This window comes from Sphaeroforma arctica (genome assembly GCF_001186125.1).
Source record: "Sphaeroforma arctica JP610 unplaced genomic scaffold supercont1.893, whole genome shotgun sequence".
NCBI classification, from domain to species: Eukaryota; class Ichthyosporea; order Ichthyophonida; genus Sphaeroforma; species Sphaeroforma arctica.
In genome coordinates this window covers 1,913-21,068 of record NW_014039665.1, presented here as the reverse complement: position 1 = coordinate 21,068, position 19,156 = coordinate 1,913, and the positions used below count along the sequence as shown (strand labels likewise).

Sequence of the window (19,156 nt, the reverse complement as noted above, 5' to 3'; positions counted from 1 at the left end):
TGAGATAATGAACACGGCAGCATACCATTCCTTTCTCCATACGCACACGCATTGTGTGCACACGCCGCATCGTCTCTAGTTGTAGTTGTTTAGATCATTAGCATGCGTGCAACAAGTTATTTGGCTCAATTGGAATGATGTCAATTCGAATGGCTGATGAAAAGGAACGCTCAAGTATGTGCTTTGATACAATATCGCAACTGCATTTATTCGAATATTGAAAGTATATGCAAGGATGTACTATACATATATATATATATATATACAAATAAATGTCATCGAGTTGAAGTTGATCCCTATATTGACATCCGTCCTTTGTTATTTGCCACTGTCCAATACATAGTTAATATGATGGTCACAGCAGCATATCATTTCTTTCTCCATACGCACCCGCATTGTGTGCACACACCGTATGCCTCTCGTTGTTATTGCGTAGATCATTAGCATGTGTGAAACAAGCTACTTGGTGCATTTGGAATGATGTTAAACCAAATAGCTGATGAAAAGGAACGTTCAAGTATGTGTTTCGATACAATATTCGAATGTTGAAAGTACATGCAAGGAGGTACTACATATAAATACAAATAGAGGTCGTCGAGTTGAAGTTCATCCCTTTATTAACAGACGTCCGTAGCTATTTATCAATGTCTAGTAAATTGTTGAAGTAATGGATAAGCATAACATTTCTTACTCCATACGCACCCGCATTGGCAGAAGGAACATCTGATGTACGTGTGTACGATGGGGGGGGAGAAGTTCTGTCAGTTTGCAATACTTTCACAGCACTCAACCACACGCCTCTAAATATATACTTACATACATATATATATATATATGTATATCATTACCAACCGCAGTGGTACTGTCACTATCCATCACTTGCATCGGCTCCTTATCTACAGACCTTAAAGTTTCTAGCTGACACCTATGTCGGCATACTGGTAGAGCTTGCGTATGCACACACAGCCAGCGGCACTGTTCAGTGGTTAGCCAAAGGTTGTGCCGATATTGATACGTCCTAAACAGAAAGCCCAACATCTACCAAAACTCGGGCCTACTTCTCCTGTCCTGCCTTGCGCCGCTCTCATTATCCGAGTAGTCTCCGCGCCCATCGTCAACATCCCCGTCACGCATGATGTCGTCAGACACAGCCATGACAAACTTCACATTGTCATCTGTAGGTGTGAGTGTGAGTGAGTGTGTATGTTAATGAGAATTGATAGGCGTATATGAGTGTGTTGATGACAATTGTAGATAAGATGAAGTACCAGCTTTGCGACAACGCTCTCTTACAATGATATAACGGTTAGGAATGGTCACGTTAGATTCAGCACACGTGAATTGAACAACCGTGTCAACCCCGCATCAACTCTCATATGGAATACACATTGCTCCACGCCGTGGGTAGAGGCGATCAATTCTTTGACCGGAAAATCTACATTTGCAGATAGTGCCGACCCAAGCTTAAGGACCGAACATCCTACACACCACAACAGACTAGTTCACACACAACATACTGTTATTTTTCTTCTTGCTCTTTCGCGGCTTCTTTTTATTAGCACTGCCGAGGCTTAAGGCGGAGTCGGTCCGGGCCAGGCGTGCAATCAGAGACTCACTTATGCCTTTGGGGACGTGTAGTTCCGAGTTATTCCTGGCGAGGTTGTTACTATTGGTTCGTTTGTTGCGTCTGTTGGTATTTCCGTTGCCAAGCCTATCTTGGAGACTACGGGGCTCACCATTCATACTACGCTCCGAATTATGACGAACGCGCTTGTGGTCATTGTTCCCTTGAGAGAATTCATCGAATGCCGGTTCGTCCCTGGTATTCCTGCTACGTAACCCATACATATAGTCGTCAGTATACTGTAGTATTTTTTTCTTCAATTCATCGATATACTCAAGACGAGAGTGCTCTGATTCGATGGCCTCGATATATGCAAGACATATGTATAAATAACGCTACAACAGTCGAACATCGAAATAAGGCTACCCATATAAACATACCCACGCTTGCGGTCTATCCTTTTGTTGTCGCGCAAGCTCGGTCTCCTGGTCATGCCCAGGTCTTCGACCATACTCGCTCCCTGGTTGGTATCGGAGTACCTATCTCCATGGTCATCCTCCGACTCTCGATACTTGTAGTCGTTCACCCCCTCTCGACTACCAATACGCTCACTCACACTGAGCCTCCTCTCGCCTCGCACCTCTAAATGGCCGCGGCCCTCTGTGTCCCTACTATGGCCTCTGGGTACGGCGCCTTCCCTGCGATCTCCGCGGGACCTGCTCGTAGTCACCCTCGCATCTCGGTCCGAGGTTCGCCTGACATCCTGCCCTGCATCATACCGGTCGTCATACCTATCCCCGTCATTATCCTGCCCCCGATCTCCCCTACTACGGCTACCCCCCTTATAACTACCTCGCCGTCTACCGTCCTCGTGCTCGGGTACACGCACCGGACTGCGACTCCGTCCGCGGTCGTTGCCGAAACTATCTGTGTGCTCGTAGCCTCTGTCTTGGCTGTGTCCTCCGTTGTGCCCCATGTCTCTGTTATCTCCTCGACTCCTATCGCTACTGCGTGCATCCCTGCCCGAGTAGTGCTGCGTTCGGCGTCCGTCTGACCCATACCCATCGCCTCTATCCGAACTCCGGCGGCGGCCCCCCTCGGTGTCTGCATCGTCCCTGCTACTACGCCTCACCCCATCCTCTCTAGGCGCATAGTCATGTGCAGGCCCATCTCGCTCGCGCCCATCTCTCGCCCCACTGCGACGAGCATGTGCGTCTGTCGCCCCACTTGCACGTGGTGATGCCTCCTTACTCATACTGCGTCGCTGTGACGCGTGCCTCGCTCGCCCCCCACGGTCGTACCCGCTCTCATTTCCGGGCCCTCGGTCGTTCCGGTCCCATTCTTGGCCACCCCCGCGACCACGCCCGGCATACCCTCTATCGCCGAAGTCTCTGTCTCGATCACGGGGGCTTTTATCTCGGTTATCGGGGTCTACGTGACCATTACCCCGGTTGCGTTCATCTCGACCCCGCTCCAACCCAGCTGGGTGTAAGCTTCGATTGTCTCTACCTTTGTGCATCTCCGCGGGCCCTCTCTGACCACGCCTCTCGTCGTATCTTCCTGTCGGCCCGTTACCATGGAAACCGTCTCGGAAACCGTCTCCCCGTTGTCCATGTGAATTGTCTCCAGGGCCCGCATTGCGTGCTGGGTGCTGGTCGTATCTGTCATGCATAGGCGGCGGGCCTCTCCCATTTTGTGGTCTAAATTGGTCCCTTCCTCTGCCTCGGTCTCCAGGCCCACCTCTACCCGTGCGACCGTCAAAATTCCGGTCGAAGCCTCCTTGGTGTCCGGGTGCAGGTGCACTGTTTCTTGTCTCCGGGCCACCCCGGCGATCCGGACCGAAGTCATTGTTGAAGCCCATAGGCCGTCCTCTGCCCTCACCGTTGGGGTGTCTATCGTTCCTGGGCGGACCTCTATAGTCATTTCTCTGGCGTTGTTGTCTCACGTCACCTCGGTACCCACGTGAAGGTCCCTGGAGGTGGTCTCGGTTGTCATCCGGCCTGAAGTTATCACTTCGTTGCATATCGTTTCCATCACGAGCATCCCCTCTGGGCTCGTGATTTCCCTGTTCTCGGGTGTTTTCAGGTCCCTTTTCCGCGATATTGGACACCCGCGCTTGTCCCGCTCCCCCATCACTCGCAACTACATCGGACTTCTCACCAGCAGGGGACTTGTCGGCGCTTGTCTTAATCTTGCTGTCTGGGTCAGACTCTACTTTGCCAGCTGGCGATTTGTCTGCCTGGGGTGCAGGACTATCAACGATTCCTTTGGAAGCTCTCCACTCCAGCACCTCGTTGCGGAGGGATAAGTTGGCCTGCAGATTAAGGAATACAGAATTTAGAACTGGGCGTACGGGACTCGGCTACACACGGCGAGCAAGTAGGTATATCGGTACAATCACGCAATCCCTAGCGCAGAAAGATGCTAAAAAGAAGTGATCTGAAACCCCTCCATACATGCAACTATCGGAGCGATTGAGATTTGTTGCGCTGTGAGGTTTCATTCCGATCAAAGAGCCTCAAAAGTATCGGTTTAAGATACCAAAATGATTCTGGTACGAAGCGTTTATGTAGTCTTTACGATGTCCTTACACGCAAAAGCCTTGAAGTATTGAAAGTTCTCTGAAGCACGCATGGCTGTGGACGATGCACACATACATCAAATACACCAGACTATTCATGGAAAGTAACTAGATATCATGAATAACATACCGATAATGCATCTGGCGAGACTCTCTCTGAATGACAGGAAGGACAGGTGAAGTTGCTCTCCAACAAACACGTTCTAATACACTCGTCGCAGAAGTTATCTCCGCAGCACGGTATAGTCACCGCCTCCTTCAGACACTGATGGCACATCTGGCATTTCAGATCCTCAGGTAGAGCGCCTGGGGCCGCCTTCTTGCCCTGTCCATGGGTCTGTTTCATGGCCTTGGAGAACTCTCGCTCATTGGGTTGCACCACCGCAAACTTCCCGTCCTCGGTCATCAACGCACCCGGGGTCTCGCCGTCGGTGGTGTACCGCAGAAAACTCTTGGGTATGCCAGTGGTGGGTTTCATCACCTGTTCGCGTGCGGCGAAGATAAAGGGGAAACGACAGGACATGTTACAGATGTGCGGAATGAAAGTGCGGCAAAATCCGGATATGTGTATGGAATAGTAATCTTAGTCAGCAACGCGTTCAAACGCCTAAGTACTAGGGAGAGCAGGATAGGGGAATTCCTGTGCTCCATACAGAGCCCACGCCCACAAAAGCAGTCCCAAACCTTGCTAAAAATGGCCCGCTGGTTACACGCATACACACCTTCACATTCAATGGCTCTCCCTTGTCGTTGGGGCAAAACTTGATCCAATGCCCGGGCTTGCCACACCGGTAGCAGATATACGTAGGTGCCGGCTTGGTATTACGGTCCATGTACGGCTGCTGGGGTCCTCGTTGCCCATTCTGCTTGCTCATGTACTCGTTCACGCCCGCATCCTCAGTCATCTTGGACATGGCGGATTTAAGCCTCTCCTCCTCGGTCATAGGCCCTTTATTGGGCCGAGGCGCCATAGACGAACTGGTGTTGGTGGTGGGAGGGAGGGCTATGCCGGTCACGGTTGGATCGGATTGGGTGTCCGAGCGCGGTTGATGGCTGGGTTGAATAAACGTGTAACGTGTGGGATGCAGACATATTAGCAAGCGAGGCGTAGATGTAATTTAAATGCACTGAGTTCTAACATACAGGTATAAAGACAAAAAATCGCGTGTCAATTTAATCAGACAGGCTGAGCAATTGTATAGAGCGCTTGGGAGTCCGCGAAACTACATATGGCAAGCCAACCGGAAGAACCGAGAATACGGCGCCATGCGCATGTCTGCATTACATACTTCCTGCGGTTGGTGTTGATTGGCGCTCGCTTTACAAGCACGGAGGTGTTCTTCGGAATCAGTTCGTTGTTGTTCGAGTACTCTGTAGGTGAGGGCAAGTGCGTGCGCGAATTGTATAGGTGAATATGACGTTTTGGGTTTTCAGGGTTTTATGGCGTTTTGGGTAACCATGGATACGCTACTGACTGTTGTATTGCGCAGTGTGGTATAGCGAGAGACAACTCACAGCCATTCCATAGACGTCTATGTGCGGGGTTGTCTGGCGGGTCACGTGATCGTGATCCTAATCATGCCGTCACACGTCAGATTCTCTGGCTAACTAAGAGTTGCACATTCACAGGAGAACACACACATGTCGAGCATACAGAGGGCAGCAGAACTACAACACGCCTATACGAAGCACAATGAAACAGGAAAGTGCAAGGCACTTAGTGACCCGAGTATTCCTTTTTCACTTTTCACTTTTTTTACTTTTCATTATATGTGGTTTGTTCAATATTAAAGCCTGGTTGCGGGCTTATATAACAGTGTAGTAGCGTGGGTCTGGTCTCTCTGACTAACACCGATTACTTCACTAAGTGTAAGTGGCGACCACCCCCCCCTTCCCGCTCACCCCCCGACTCTGGGGATATCAGCTTGTATTGAGCATCGAGCATGCCCGAGCAATAACAACTTCCGGACCTCAACCCAATGTACCCGTTATAGATTGTCTCCATTCCGTGGGTTTGGACGCTTGTTGTAGGAGGCGCATCAAACCAATGCAAAGTGTAGCCGCCTGGTGGAGATTTGTGTATCGAATACACGCCTGGCTATCTAGATAAACCGTTCTCTCCTTGGCTATGAAGATCGACTACCTTTGCCGTCTTTACTGTCATTGTCCGCTAAAGCAGGTGTTTACTGTCCAACACGATATCAACGTAAGCCCAAGCCAAAGAATGAGAATGCAGTAGCAGCTTTGAGCCGTGGGGCTGTGCAGAGTGTCGCATTGGAGCCAAGTGTCACCAGCCAAAGACATTGCACTGCTGCGAGTGGGCATCGCATACGCACAGCATTCAAGACGATGGGATTGACTATCGCGTAGATACCTTAGACACCTCTTGTAGTACTGGTGTGAACTGATATCCCCCAGAAGTCGGAGAGTAAGATCGCCAAATAATGCAAGTCCACCTACATGAAGCTTTCCAGCTCAGTAGCGATACTTGCGATATGCCGTCCTGTCCCTCCGGATGTACCCACAAGCTTACTTTAGCAACCCGCTCGAATTAGATATCCGGGATGACTGCGGTAGTGCGAGGGTGGTGGTTTCGCCTTGACTTTGACAAGCACCCTGATATCACTGATTCCAACTAGTGCTCCGATCACCCGCCCGTGTAAGGTATAACCCACACAGCCTCCTGCAACAACCACTAGAGAAGTGACAACTGCCTTCTCCGGTGGCCTAAAGCATCAACACATCCCACGCCTTCAACAAACACTACCACAGTTACATATTGTGCTCTCCGTAGCCGCAGGGATCATTGTATCAGGATTACCCCTGCCCAGTCTATCCGAACTTCGGACTTGCAATCCCTGCGCTGAAGCCACCCGCATCTGTGGTTGCATCCCCATCCCCAGGCATTCCGAGGAATCACAGGCGACGCCCTTTCCAAACACACTCAGTGGTTAAGCCCTGGCTGCAGGAAACGAGACACCTTCGGTCCTTTACAGGATCAGCCTATTGAACTCAGGTTTATAATGCCTTCTCTCCAGTGTGCATTCGCAGACTGCCGCCTCTCCACTGTACATGTTGCAACTAGACCGAGACGTTCGACTGCGCGCTTCGGACAGCGTTCAGATATCCCCTTCTCTGGGCTGACTGGCGTTTCGGCATGGTACGACAATACAATACGTCGCTTACAACCTGAGTCTACTTGTGCGGGCGCTACACTACGCAATGTGGCCTCCAGTATACTTGGGTGAAACAGGAGCTCTGTCCCCATGCGCTGGTAGCTAGTGACGTTGCTGGTGAGGGTGCTGGTGCGCAATCCTAAGACTCTCCGTTGTGCATCGAATCCGAAAGTACTACATGACCGTGCCGGATCGGTTCGGCTTGTACAAGCTCAACCTGCAGCCGTCACATGCCACGCTTGCACAACAGCTCCTTTCGTTCTCTGATTGGCCACCACCAGCGTGCCTTAGCAGTAAGGCAACAACCGCAATGTGCCCACTGACGGACGGTTCGGGCCCTAACGTATGCCACACGCTTCTCTGCTTGGCAGGCTTAGCTTGGAGACACGCAGCATCGGTACCGAATCTGCACCTTCAACCACACACAGCTACGACCATAGCTTTTTTTTCACACACAAAGGTGCTTTCAGGGCTTTAAGGAGGTTCCATTCTCGGAACGCAACCTATCTCCAGCCGAGCGTACCGCACTGCACAACGAGGGTACCTCAGAACGAGTCGAAGAGCCGAACCACTCTTTTGACTGCTCGAGCGCATGTGCTGGGCGAAGTACATAGGAGGCGTTCCGCACCACGAAGCAGGTGGGTGGAGACTTCTGGTTTGCACTTTCGCTTCCAGCCAAGCGGAAGGATGGCCAGGTCTAACCCAGGGTAAATGCGCCGAGGGGTGTGTAGATGCACACCAGATCGGAAGGCATGCATAACAAATAGGACTTGCTATTGCAATGCTACAATACCACAGTCAATCCATCGTAGACGGTATAATTAAGCACGACGGCATAGACTGGCTGGAACGACTAACAAAATTGCCTAGATTTGTTGGGATGACTACTGCGGTTGAGTATAGTACCCTACATATCGAAGAACGCACTCATTATTCCAATTGGCGACAAGTACGTATTGCACGAACACTGCTATTATACTAGCTATGACCATGACTAGGACATTATTCCAATTGGCGACAAGTACGTATTGCACGAACACTGCTATTATACTAGCTATGATCATGACTAGGAGAGTCCTGTCCAATGCATAGGATACCCTCCGCTAACGAGGCCACGCCTTAAGCGCGACGCAGTTTCGGTGCAAGTCTACGACCGTATAAGCTATAAACCGGTCCAGCCAAAGCCACGCCATATACACGATAATAGTAGTATCACAACGACTAAAACACACTATCAATTTCTTTAACCCTTCACAACAGAACTACCCACAAATTGGTCACTGCGCTTTATGTGTATTTGTATAATCAATTGTATTACCATACATTGCAACGGTGACTAGTATACGTATACTCCTCACTAGCACATACTTGTACGCACTGCTTTCGCATCATCTATAATAGAAACAAGTAATGGTTATAGTAATAATATCCACCTGCTCGCATACAAATCCTTACAATTAAGCCCTATCTATCTGCTCTGACATACCAAATCCAGTCTGGGCGTTGGTGATCTTCAAGTCCATATCCGTTGTTTTGCCGAATCGTTTCGCTTCGCTAATTTGCAGCTTTAGATCCTTCAGTGAGATAGCCATGCCGTCGAACGTCACAGTCGAGTAGGTCTTACTCGACTGGAACTTGTAGTGCACAGAAGACATGCTGGCGTTCTGCGGATGAATTGACCTTTTGACGTATACCAGTCGTACTCACTGTTCGAGTGTTTGTAGTGGGTAGAAACCAAAGCGAGAGCGAGCCTCGAATACACTGCACGGACCTGTTCTAGAGTAGCCTATAAGATGGAATCCCACGAGGAAAGGGGGTCAAAATAAATAGAACGAGTGAATCGTCTGAATAGACTCAGACTGTGAACCAGAGATATAATACGAGCAAGTCAGAAGCCGATACAGCACAAATACTCGACTTCAGATAAGCCCACTTCTTATAATTGCTATCACCCCTTTCATCTCTGATGTTATTTGCTTCTGCAAGGCACGCACAGTCAGAGGCACGAGACATGGAATCAAAGTAAGAGTTCGGAAGACTGTGATCGACGCTAAAGTCCTCAGCGACTGTCAGTTTGTTTGTGTCGGGCCCTCCTAGTCTCCCTACATAGTTGACGCTGAAACAACCTCGCCCCTTTCGCATACACAGTGATAAGCAGCGAGCCAGAGACTTTGTACAAAGTCACATGCTTCCATCCACTTTGCTGAACGAACCAACATAGAACATAAAAAACATGGACCAGAGCACTTGGTGCAGCAGGTGTTTATTTGCAATAAAAATACTATGTTATGTGTTAGCGTGTACGTTCGTTTGCCTCAGCGTACGTGAATCAACTACCACCTCGCAGAAGAGTGTAAGTGCGTAGTACATGGGCCTGTCGTACTCTGAAACAAAGGACTAGAGTCTTGAGTGCTCTAATAATTATACACGGCGAAATAGTTCAAGACAAGACTGCTGCAGCAAGAGAGAAATAACAAGAGCGAACCAATGTACCTAATAAGTGAACTTTACTGGCGGGTTGTTAAAGAACGTATACTTCAAGTCGTCGTCACAGAGTAGAATTGTCCGCGATAGAAAGACGACCGAGAGATGACTAGTCCGAAACGATGGGCGATGTATCTTACCGGTACTTAACGTATAAAGGGGCTATAGCGACAGAGTCACGTTGTACCTCAGCGTTATTTATCTAAACAACACTCTCTTTCCGCTCATATGTATGTAATATAACTGCGTGTACTACTGCACTAATCTTCGTTTTTTCTAAAAGTTCAATGGGTGAAGAAAATGTTTTAGGGCGGAAGGCACTGCGAGTCTGCGAGCCTGCGAGCTTTGGTCCCCTGAATTGAAGCAGTGGAAAGTTTACACAAATATATAAATGAAAATTGTATGACCAATAAGCTTGTTATCGGAAAATTGTCCTTGGCCCTAAAATTCGGTTTTGGGCTTTGCCATTTATTCACTGGGTTGCTGATGACAGCACGATTAAACAAAAGGGCACAGTATTTATATGTAGGTAAAATATCTAAATAAATAGTATAATTAATAAAGATGTGCCTGAAACTCTGAAAGGGGGAAAGCAACAAAAAAACCTTTGTCCAGTTTTATAAATATGTAAATATTTACATAAATAAGTAAAGACAGGGTTTGTTGAAATACAGACTACTGGTCGAGCCACGAGGTTTTTTCAGTGAGTAAGGTTTTTTTCTACAGTTGATTTTTTTTGGTGTTTAATTTAAAAAAAACAAATGCTTGCAAATTAACCAACAGACTATTTTAATTGATTGAATATAAATACTATTGTATTCGTATCCAATTATTTATAATTTTAATTTTTATATCGCACTGGTTGGTATTTATGCTCTTGTACATACAAACATACTTGTGTTTTTTAACTGAAAAACCGAAACGACGCCAACATTTTGGGATAGAACATGTCATACATGTCGTGTCGACATTTTGTATGACATCTGTTGTCCGACCTGCACTCTTCCGTCTGCAGTCTACACTCTGTTGGAGGCCGCATCGAATCGTCGATGTAAACATTTTAATTTATTTAAAATACATACATCAATAGAAAAATGGCATGCCAATTGTCAAATATTTACAATGTCGTCGCGACATTTTTTTCTATTAGTGCACCTGTCATCTTTAGCGCCTTTTTTACCAACCCGCGTAAATCAAATATTTGAGAACCAAAGTAAGAGCACGCTCATGACGTAGCAAGAGAAACTAGGAAGTCCTGGAGTACCTGGACAAATGGGAGTCTGGGACCTGGGTTGGTAAACGACGCTGACAGCCTGACATTTGGGCAAACGGCATGCCTTGCGTGTCGTGACGGCATTTTGACTTTTGTAGGTCATGCCAGTCGCGCCATGTATGTCGCCGGGTCTGCTATATTTAGGCGTTAGGCGACACCAGTGCTCAGTAAATATAAAAATCTTTTTTAAAACATGTCATGCATGTCGCCGCGACTTTTTTTTCACTGGGTGCGTATATTTTAAACGAAGCCTGTCGCCGGACATGTCAGAAAACAATATTTATGTCCAACATGTTGAGACGACATTTTGACTTTTATAGGACATATCGGTCGCGACATCGTTGTCGTCTGCTAGAGGGCGACACCAGCGCACAGACATTTTTTCATGGGTGTAGTATACTAATCCGGAGGAAGTCAGAAAGAAATTGCATTCGGTTGTCAAGCTTTGTTTTTAAAAGTTGTCTTTACTCATGAGGTTTCGAGAGTGGAGTGGTTCGGTGTGCAGATACACGCCCATGCACACCTCGCCACACTTTCATACTACACACTCGTCACACACTCATATGCACTCGCCTCGTAGTCGATGCTCTGTATCCTAATTCAAAAATTCACTTCGCGAACAATATCAATATGTATTCATTTATCGTAATTGAAAATCTTGACTCCCTGTGCACAACGAAGTATACTTGCAGGTGCAGAGTACAGGTACAGAGGAAGGATCGAGCTCCTATTACGAATACTGCTATTAAACTCGAGCAAATTGCGGTACATGAGCCAGATGCGGCTGTTGTGTATGTGCTGTGTCCGTTATTTTTGTTGAGTTAGATCACTAACGCTTCAGAGGGAGCATGTCGCCGCCGATTTCGAATGTTGGCACCAGCTAAAGTCAGTTGCTCCTGAACATCATATGAATCTTGGAATGGCAATCCTCGTCCCGATGGTAATTGAATCCTGATGCAAGAGATACCAATATGATCTTTCCCTATCTGCTACTGCACTCACCTTGTAGACGAGGCAAAGCGGAAGTACCTCAGTGCAACTTTCAAATATAAATTGAGATTTGGCATGATACAGTACGCAAACTTGTAACTATTGAGCCTGACTGGGGTTTATTCAATCGTTTGAATCCAAGCTGTGAAAATAATGTATAGCAAGCACACAACAGGACGAGAAATAGAAGTGCATATACTTCATTAAATGCACTATCATACTACTCGATTATCAGTATTTTTTTTAAAACAATTTCATTTGCAGGTGAACGATATAATACTACATGTTGTCAGTTCTTGTATTAACGCAATTATTATAGAAAAAGGCATCCCATATCTCGCAAACTACCAGTTGTGCTTTCGATGGGAGCGCTTTGCATGGAATCGCCAGCAATACCAGACTTTGTTGTTCATATATTAGCATTTTATTCTTAAACTGTTGGTACCGTGGGTCCACACAGACTTGAAAATGATAGCCATAGCTACTATATGCAACCTTCCTATATAAAAAATTCAGAAGCAGTATGTTTCGTACAACAGGTTAGTGTAGGTATTATATGAATATTGATTTAAAGATTGGCTCGTGATATCATAAAATGTTTGTATTCGTCACCTTAGAAAGTATTCTACAAGGGGGACACTGCGTATGTTCACCGCATTGTGCGCATTTCGAAACTTCAGCACGAGCTTTTATAAACTTGATCTCAGCAGAGTTCGAATATCCCATTCAGGTGTGCCAGTAATTCACGAGTCTAGAGATGACTCTTTTCGCGGATGTACTATACATTGAATATTTCATTTAACAGAAGCTCGATCACGAGTATCTGTTGACTGATATATATATGGACTTGCAGTTGACAGCCACAGCTACTATATGCACTTCCCTATATTGATTTAGAAGCAGTATATATTCCTTAAAAAGGGTTTACACGGAGTTTATTTTGATATATTCGCTTTTCATTTCATTTTAATGTTTGTTTTATCATTTCAAAATGTACCTCGCAAGGTGACAATACGTGTGTGTATACCCTATTGCGTGCTCGTACTTCAATTAACAGATGCTTGAACACGAGATTCTAGAAGAGATCGAATATCCTATCCTGATATGCCAACAAATTCCGCGTCGAGAGGTGGCACTCGGCACGTTTTTACAAAGGTCATTTTTAGTTAACAGAAGCTCGAGCACAAGTTTTTGTTTTAAGTAAACTAATACGGTGTTTCTCGCAGAGGGCACATTCATGGCGTTTCTTACTGTCTTCGTCATCATTGCATGACAGTGCGCCCTCGTCGACGACGAACATTAAATAAGGTCTGCTCACGATTCTGCACTCCTTGCAAGTCTGGCCTGAATTTGGGAATGCATGCGCTGAGAGCCATATCTTTTTACGGGAACCCTCGCATACGAAGACTCCGAATCCTTTCCGCGAAGTAAAGCTTTTAGAATGCACCCATTCGCCTTTATTCTCCAAAAAAAAATGGTGTGTCATACAGATTTGTGACGATTGCTGCACACTAGACAGGAAAGCCGGCGCCATATTCTATTTGTGAGTTGGAAAGCTATAAGGTGTAATGAAAACTTGTTGGAGATGGCCGATCTATTTATTCATTTCCATTCCCATTAAATATTTGTTTGTACTAACTTAAGTTGGAATATATATCAAATTAAGTTAAGTCATTGGGAACGATATTTGATATTTTTGACGAGTTTTGTGCGTCGATTCGATCACACGGTGTAGTTCTAATTTTAAGGCGTGAATTCTACGAACTTGATTCCCAACAATGACGAGCTTGTCGCTGATAAGCTAAATGTCACTTGTTGTCTGAGCTAAATCGACATCTCCCAGAATTTTGCCCAACATTGACAAGCTTTTCATCCTGTGGTAGCCCATCGGCACCCGAGATTTCATTCTGTGACCGTACAATTCCCGATATTAAAAAAACTGGATTTTAGACAATAACGTGTACTGTCAGGAATGTATTAGAACGCGTAGCAAGGGTTTAAATTTCTTAACAATATATGATATCCACTCGATTAGTAAATATCAGTTAAACGAAGGTTGGCCGTGAATTCGGTTGTATTTATCAAACATGTAATAACTTATCTGCTTTCTGTGTGTATATATAATATCGACTTTGTGTACGCAAAAATACAATTATACGCCCTTTTTATATTTAGGCCAATTCATCATATATACACGATCGATACTGTTAGTTTCTTTTGCGATACAAATTGAATCAATATGAGTATGTATTATACAGAGATCTGCATTTCATGTTGAGATGTATGCATATGAATCCAATTTAAGTATAATCAATATCATTCGGGTATTGGCTTCAACACGCATAAACGTGCTTGCACGTACGAGTATGGGCTTTTAAGCGCTGAAAGAATTAGGATCACGTATCAGTTGGTACGCACACTGAGGCCTGTCCTCATTATTGTATACAATTCGGCGATATTCCCTAGAATATATACCACATCCTTTGGAACCGGTTTGTATACCGGATATTGTAATTGGACTTTATACACGGCTTTATTACCTGTCACTACCATCTCAGTTGGTACTCACGATCATCGACTACAATTCAGCGATATTTCGCCAGAATAAATACCGCATCTTCTGGAATCTTTATTAACGTTTTTACCATCCCAGTTAGTGAGTACACTACGGCTTGTCCCGATCATTGACTGGAATTGTGCGATATTTCGCCAAAATATATTATACCGCATCTTCTGAAAACCTTTTGTATACCAGCGATTGCAAGGGACTATATGTCTGACTTATTCACTGTTACTACCATCGGCTGGTATTGTGTAATCATGGTTTGTGCGTGTTTGTTCATTCCACGAAGCAGAGTGATAGTATAGTTGCGTTTTAACACAGTTTTCTACTACAAAGAGATAAGCGAGAGGTGACATATGCACACTCTATGGGCACCTGATATCAGCTGGCACCTAGTTGGAGCATACGCCCACATTGCTTGGGTGTCAAGTACTGGGCCACCTCATACTGAAGTTACGGCCGAGACTATCATGTTGTGATTCGGGTGATAGACTGAACTATATATATCGCGATGTGAATGAGTATGATGTACTTCCGAGGCTCAATCACCAATGACTTGAATCTTTGTGACATGCGTCGCAGCCTTGTTGTTGGCATTTTTGGCAAAGCGCACATTCATGATGTTTCATACTGTCTTCGTGATTATCGGATAATACGTTCTTGTCAACGATGAACATTAAATAAGGGTTGCGCATGGTTTGGCAATCCTGAATTTGGAAATGCATGCGCTGAGAACCAGATTTTTTTACAGGATCTCGCGCACACGAAGACTCCAAATCCCTTCCGCGAACTAAAACTGTCAAAATGTACCCATTTGCCGCTACCCTCTAAGAAGTTTGGTGTGTCAAAATGAGTGTCCAGAAAATGTTCAATCAACTTGATAGGGTTGCGATGAATGTTACACACTGTACAGGGAAGCCGGCGCCGCATTCCATTTGTTGTTTGCCCATTTTCAACTTTCAATTGTTTGGATATAAAGGCGTAATGAAAAAACCATTGGAGATGGCCGATTTATATAGGCAGTCCCATTCCTATTATAGGTATGTTTGCAAATTTATAGTAGAATATATCCTTGAATCATAATGTAGTTATTGGGAACAATAATTGATATTGTCGAAGAGTTATGCTCGGTACGATACAATCACACGGACATAGTTTTTAAGGTGTTTCCTCTAGTTTTAATCTTAGAGCATAAATTACACGAAATCGGTGCCCAACAATGACAAACGTGTCGTTGATGAGTTAATATTTGTAAAGCTGAATAACACCCGGCATTTTGCCGAACATTGCCAAACTTGTCGTTTATGAGCGAATACTTGTCATAGAGATAACTCGGCATCTGACACGTTTAATACCGCACATTTTCCCGGAGATTGTATTATCAGACATATAAAGTGCCAACGCGTGGCAAGAGTCTGGATCACCTATTAGTTCCACCCAATAATAGTATCAGGTAAACGAAGGTTGGACATAAATTTCAATGTATATATCAAATATGAAACTTATTTGCTTACTGTGTCCAAATATAGCATTGACTACGTGGTACTTAAAAAACGATTGTATGTCCGTTTATTAAGCCAATTCGTCATATATACGCGATCGATACTGTTAGTTTCATTGGCGATACAAATTCGAATCAATAGGAGTACGTAATATACAGAGATCTGCATTTCGTCATGTTGAGATGTGTACATATGAATCCAATTTAGGTATAATCAAGCATGAAGAAATAGCATTCGGGTATTGGCTTCAACACGCGTAAACGTGTTTGCACGTACGAGTATGGGCTTATAAGCGCCGAAAGAATTGGGATTACGTATCAGTTGGTACTCACACTGAGGCCTGTCCCCATTATTGCATACAATTCGGCGATATTTCGCCAGAATATATACCACATCCTTTGGAAACGGTTTCTATATTTATTACAGGACTTTATTTTAAAATAATCCTACCATCACCGGCGAGTACACTATTAGGCCTGTCCCGATCATTGACTGCAATTCGGCGATATACCGCATCTTCTGGAAACTTTTTTATATAATAGCGATTCTATTGGACTATATGCCGGGCTTGATTGACTGTTACTACCATTGGAAACTGTATAATCATAGTCTACATGCGATTGTTCATCCCACCGAGCAGAGTGATAGTATAGTTGTGTATTAATACAGGTTTCTACTACACAGAGGCAAGTGAGAGGTGACATATGCACAGTCTAAGGGCACCTGATTTCAATAGGCATTTAGTTGGAGCATACGCCCACATTGCTTGGGTGTCAAGTACTGGGCCACCTCATACTGAAGTTACGGCCGAGACTATCATAATGTCGCTCGGGTGATATACTGAACTATACATATCGCGATGTGAATGAGTACGATGTACTTTCAAGTGTATATCTATACAGTTATATAGTTATATATCGGTTGGAATCAAATTTGTATAGCTTCTCGGCGACTTAACTTACTGACAGATGCGAGCCCAATGCACCTTTGACAGAGCAGTTGGGAGCGCATAGAGTACCGGCTCAAAGGTAAACGATGCGCACTGCAGCTTCGCATCTGTCTGTGCTAAATTTTGGTGATGTGTGAGAGTTCGTGTGTTAACACGCATCTCCATTCATTGAAACGTGTGCTTGTAGCAGCGATCTTGAAAAATAAAAGTATCCGGTGCAAGATCCTCCTGGAAACGGGATTAGACCTTGCCCTTCATAGGTAAATTTCAAGCGATCCAGTGTGAAGGATTGTGGTGAATATACTTTGCCGCTGTGTTCTAATTGAACTCAATACTTCGCACTACAGAACCAGTGATATTCTATATTATAGAAGACACCCTTTGAGATAAGGTGTGCACGGGTTGACCAAATACTCCCCTACGAGGATTTTCTCGATGGCGCCAACCTATGTTGCATATAGGTTTACTATCCTGGTAAGGGCGGCTAACGCCAGGGGACCCCCCTCGTTCTTTCTGCGCATGAGAAGTGCGGAAGTGACACAATGGAAACGAATATTTGTCATTAGTGCCAAATCTGTAAAAACGGTTGATCAAAGCGTGGATTCATTAATATGAAGTGTGTGGCCATGCTTTCCCGACTGTGAAGACGAATCTAACAGAATGGGCGAGAGATGGTGATATCGTATCACATTTACAAATAAATTGACGAGATTAAACAATACTACATATGTGCATCAATACATTAACAGACTGTCGGTAGCTAAACATACTCAAAATTGCGAGCCTAGGCACATACACGAAGATACACCAAACATATTATGTACCAACGATTATATAGGTGAAACTACCCATTCGAGACTACATAACATACAACTAAGAACGAGGGGGCCTTTGTCACGTGCTGCACTCGCCATCCTCAGCGTCGTCCTCCTTTGGCTCAGATCCCACCACTTCACTGTCCGCGCGATTAGTATGTCCATGTGCATGTGCGCTACAGTCCGTATGACTACACTCGTCACTGACACCGACACTAACACCGACAGCCTTGCGAATGCAGTCCATTATATCACTCACAGCCACCCGATCGATGGGCGATGTAGAGGGGTGACTAAGCAGTAACTTCCCGTCTTGACCTGGTGATATCAAAGGAGGTTTGTGTTATTTTAGCGAAACAGTACGCTTTCCTTCAAACTAGCAGTAAGGTGCCCTATAATTTAGTGAGAAGGCCTGATATATGCACCATTTATCTACGCGGATCAGCACAGACGATGTATGTCCAACGGCAGCACTGCGTGTGTGTGATATGGTCTCGAAACCGTCGTACAAGACATGTGTGTGCGAGAATGCACATAGAAGCGCACGCTGGATACTACTGAATACGCACGTGTCGTCCTGGCAGTTGGTACGGTGGTGGTACACCTTAATTGAGAAGGGACAGGCTGGTCATCTCCCGTATATCATTCATGACACAAGTTTCAGCCACCATTGCCTTTACAACACGCACCAACGAAGCATGCGCTGCTAGTACATATGATACTACATACTGCAATCTTACACACTCACACAGACGGACGGATACGCCGATTCCGTTTATAGTGTACTCGTCCCTTATCTGCATGTGGATAATTGAGAGGCTACCTACCAACGATGAAGTCGCCACCCAGCTGGTGCAAGTCCTCCTTGACCTGAGTCTTTTCGAGTCTCGTTCCGCTGAATATGTTCTTGGCATAGAACAGCAGCGTCGCCGGGGACCAAGACCCGAGAATCGAACTCTGTGTGATACCGGGGGAGATTATTGCGATAATACAGCTCAGTTTGATATACATGGACTCATCTCCACGTGAGAGTTTAATACCAATATGTGTGTTTGTGTCACATATGAAGAATATACGAATTTGTCTCAGACCATATTTGAGTTTGACGTTTTGGTGGAATTGTACTCGAAGACTATATTTGCGTACTTATGATTGCACAGTAATTGTACATGTACTCATAAACAACTTGAGCACACACAAAAACACACAGGTGTTTAGTCATCTGTTAACATGCATGAGCATTGGGCGTATACAAGGTT

The 19,156-nt window shown here is 45.3% G+C and overlaps 2 protein-coding genes across 2 annotated transcripts; both read right to left on the bottom strand.

The window, feature by feature from the left end:
- Window positions 1-1,038: 1,038 nt before the first annotated feature.
- On the bottom strand, window positions 1,039-5,666 carry SARC_09134 (hypothetical protein; the record flags this gene model as incomplete). Its single annotated transcript, XM_014296861.1, has 7 exons — window positions 1,039-1,175; window positions 1,518-1,831; window positions 2,005-3,878; window positions 4,276-4,626; window positions 4,868-5,198; window positions 5,435-5,516; window positions 5,621-5,666. The coding sequence occupies 7 exons, from the start codon at window positions 5,664-5,666 to the stop codon at window positions 1,039-1,041; spliced, it is 3,135 nt and encodes a 1,044-aa protein (XP_014152336.1).
- A 12,310-nt stretch (window positions 5,667-17,976) lies between these two features.
- SARC_09133 (hypothetical protein) lies at window positions 17,977-18,908 on the bottom strand (the record flags this gene model as incomplete). The annotated part of the gene is made up of 2 exons (XM_014296860.1): window positions 17,977-18,215; window positions 18,725-18,908. 2 exons carry the CDS (start codon window positions 18,906-18,908, stop codon window positions 17,977-17,979), a joined length of 423 nt encoding a protein of 140 aa, XP_014152335.1.
- Between the last annotated feature and the right edge of the window lie 248 nt (window positions 18,909-19,156).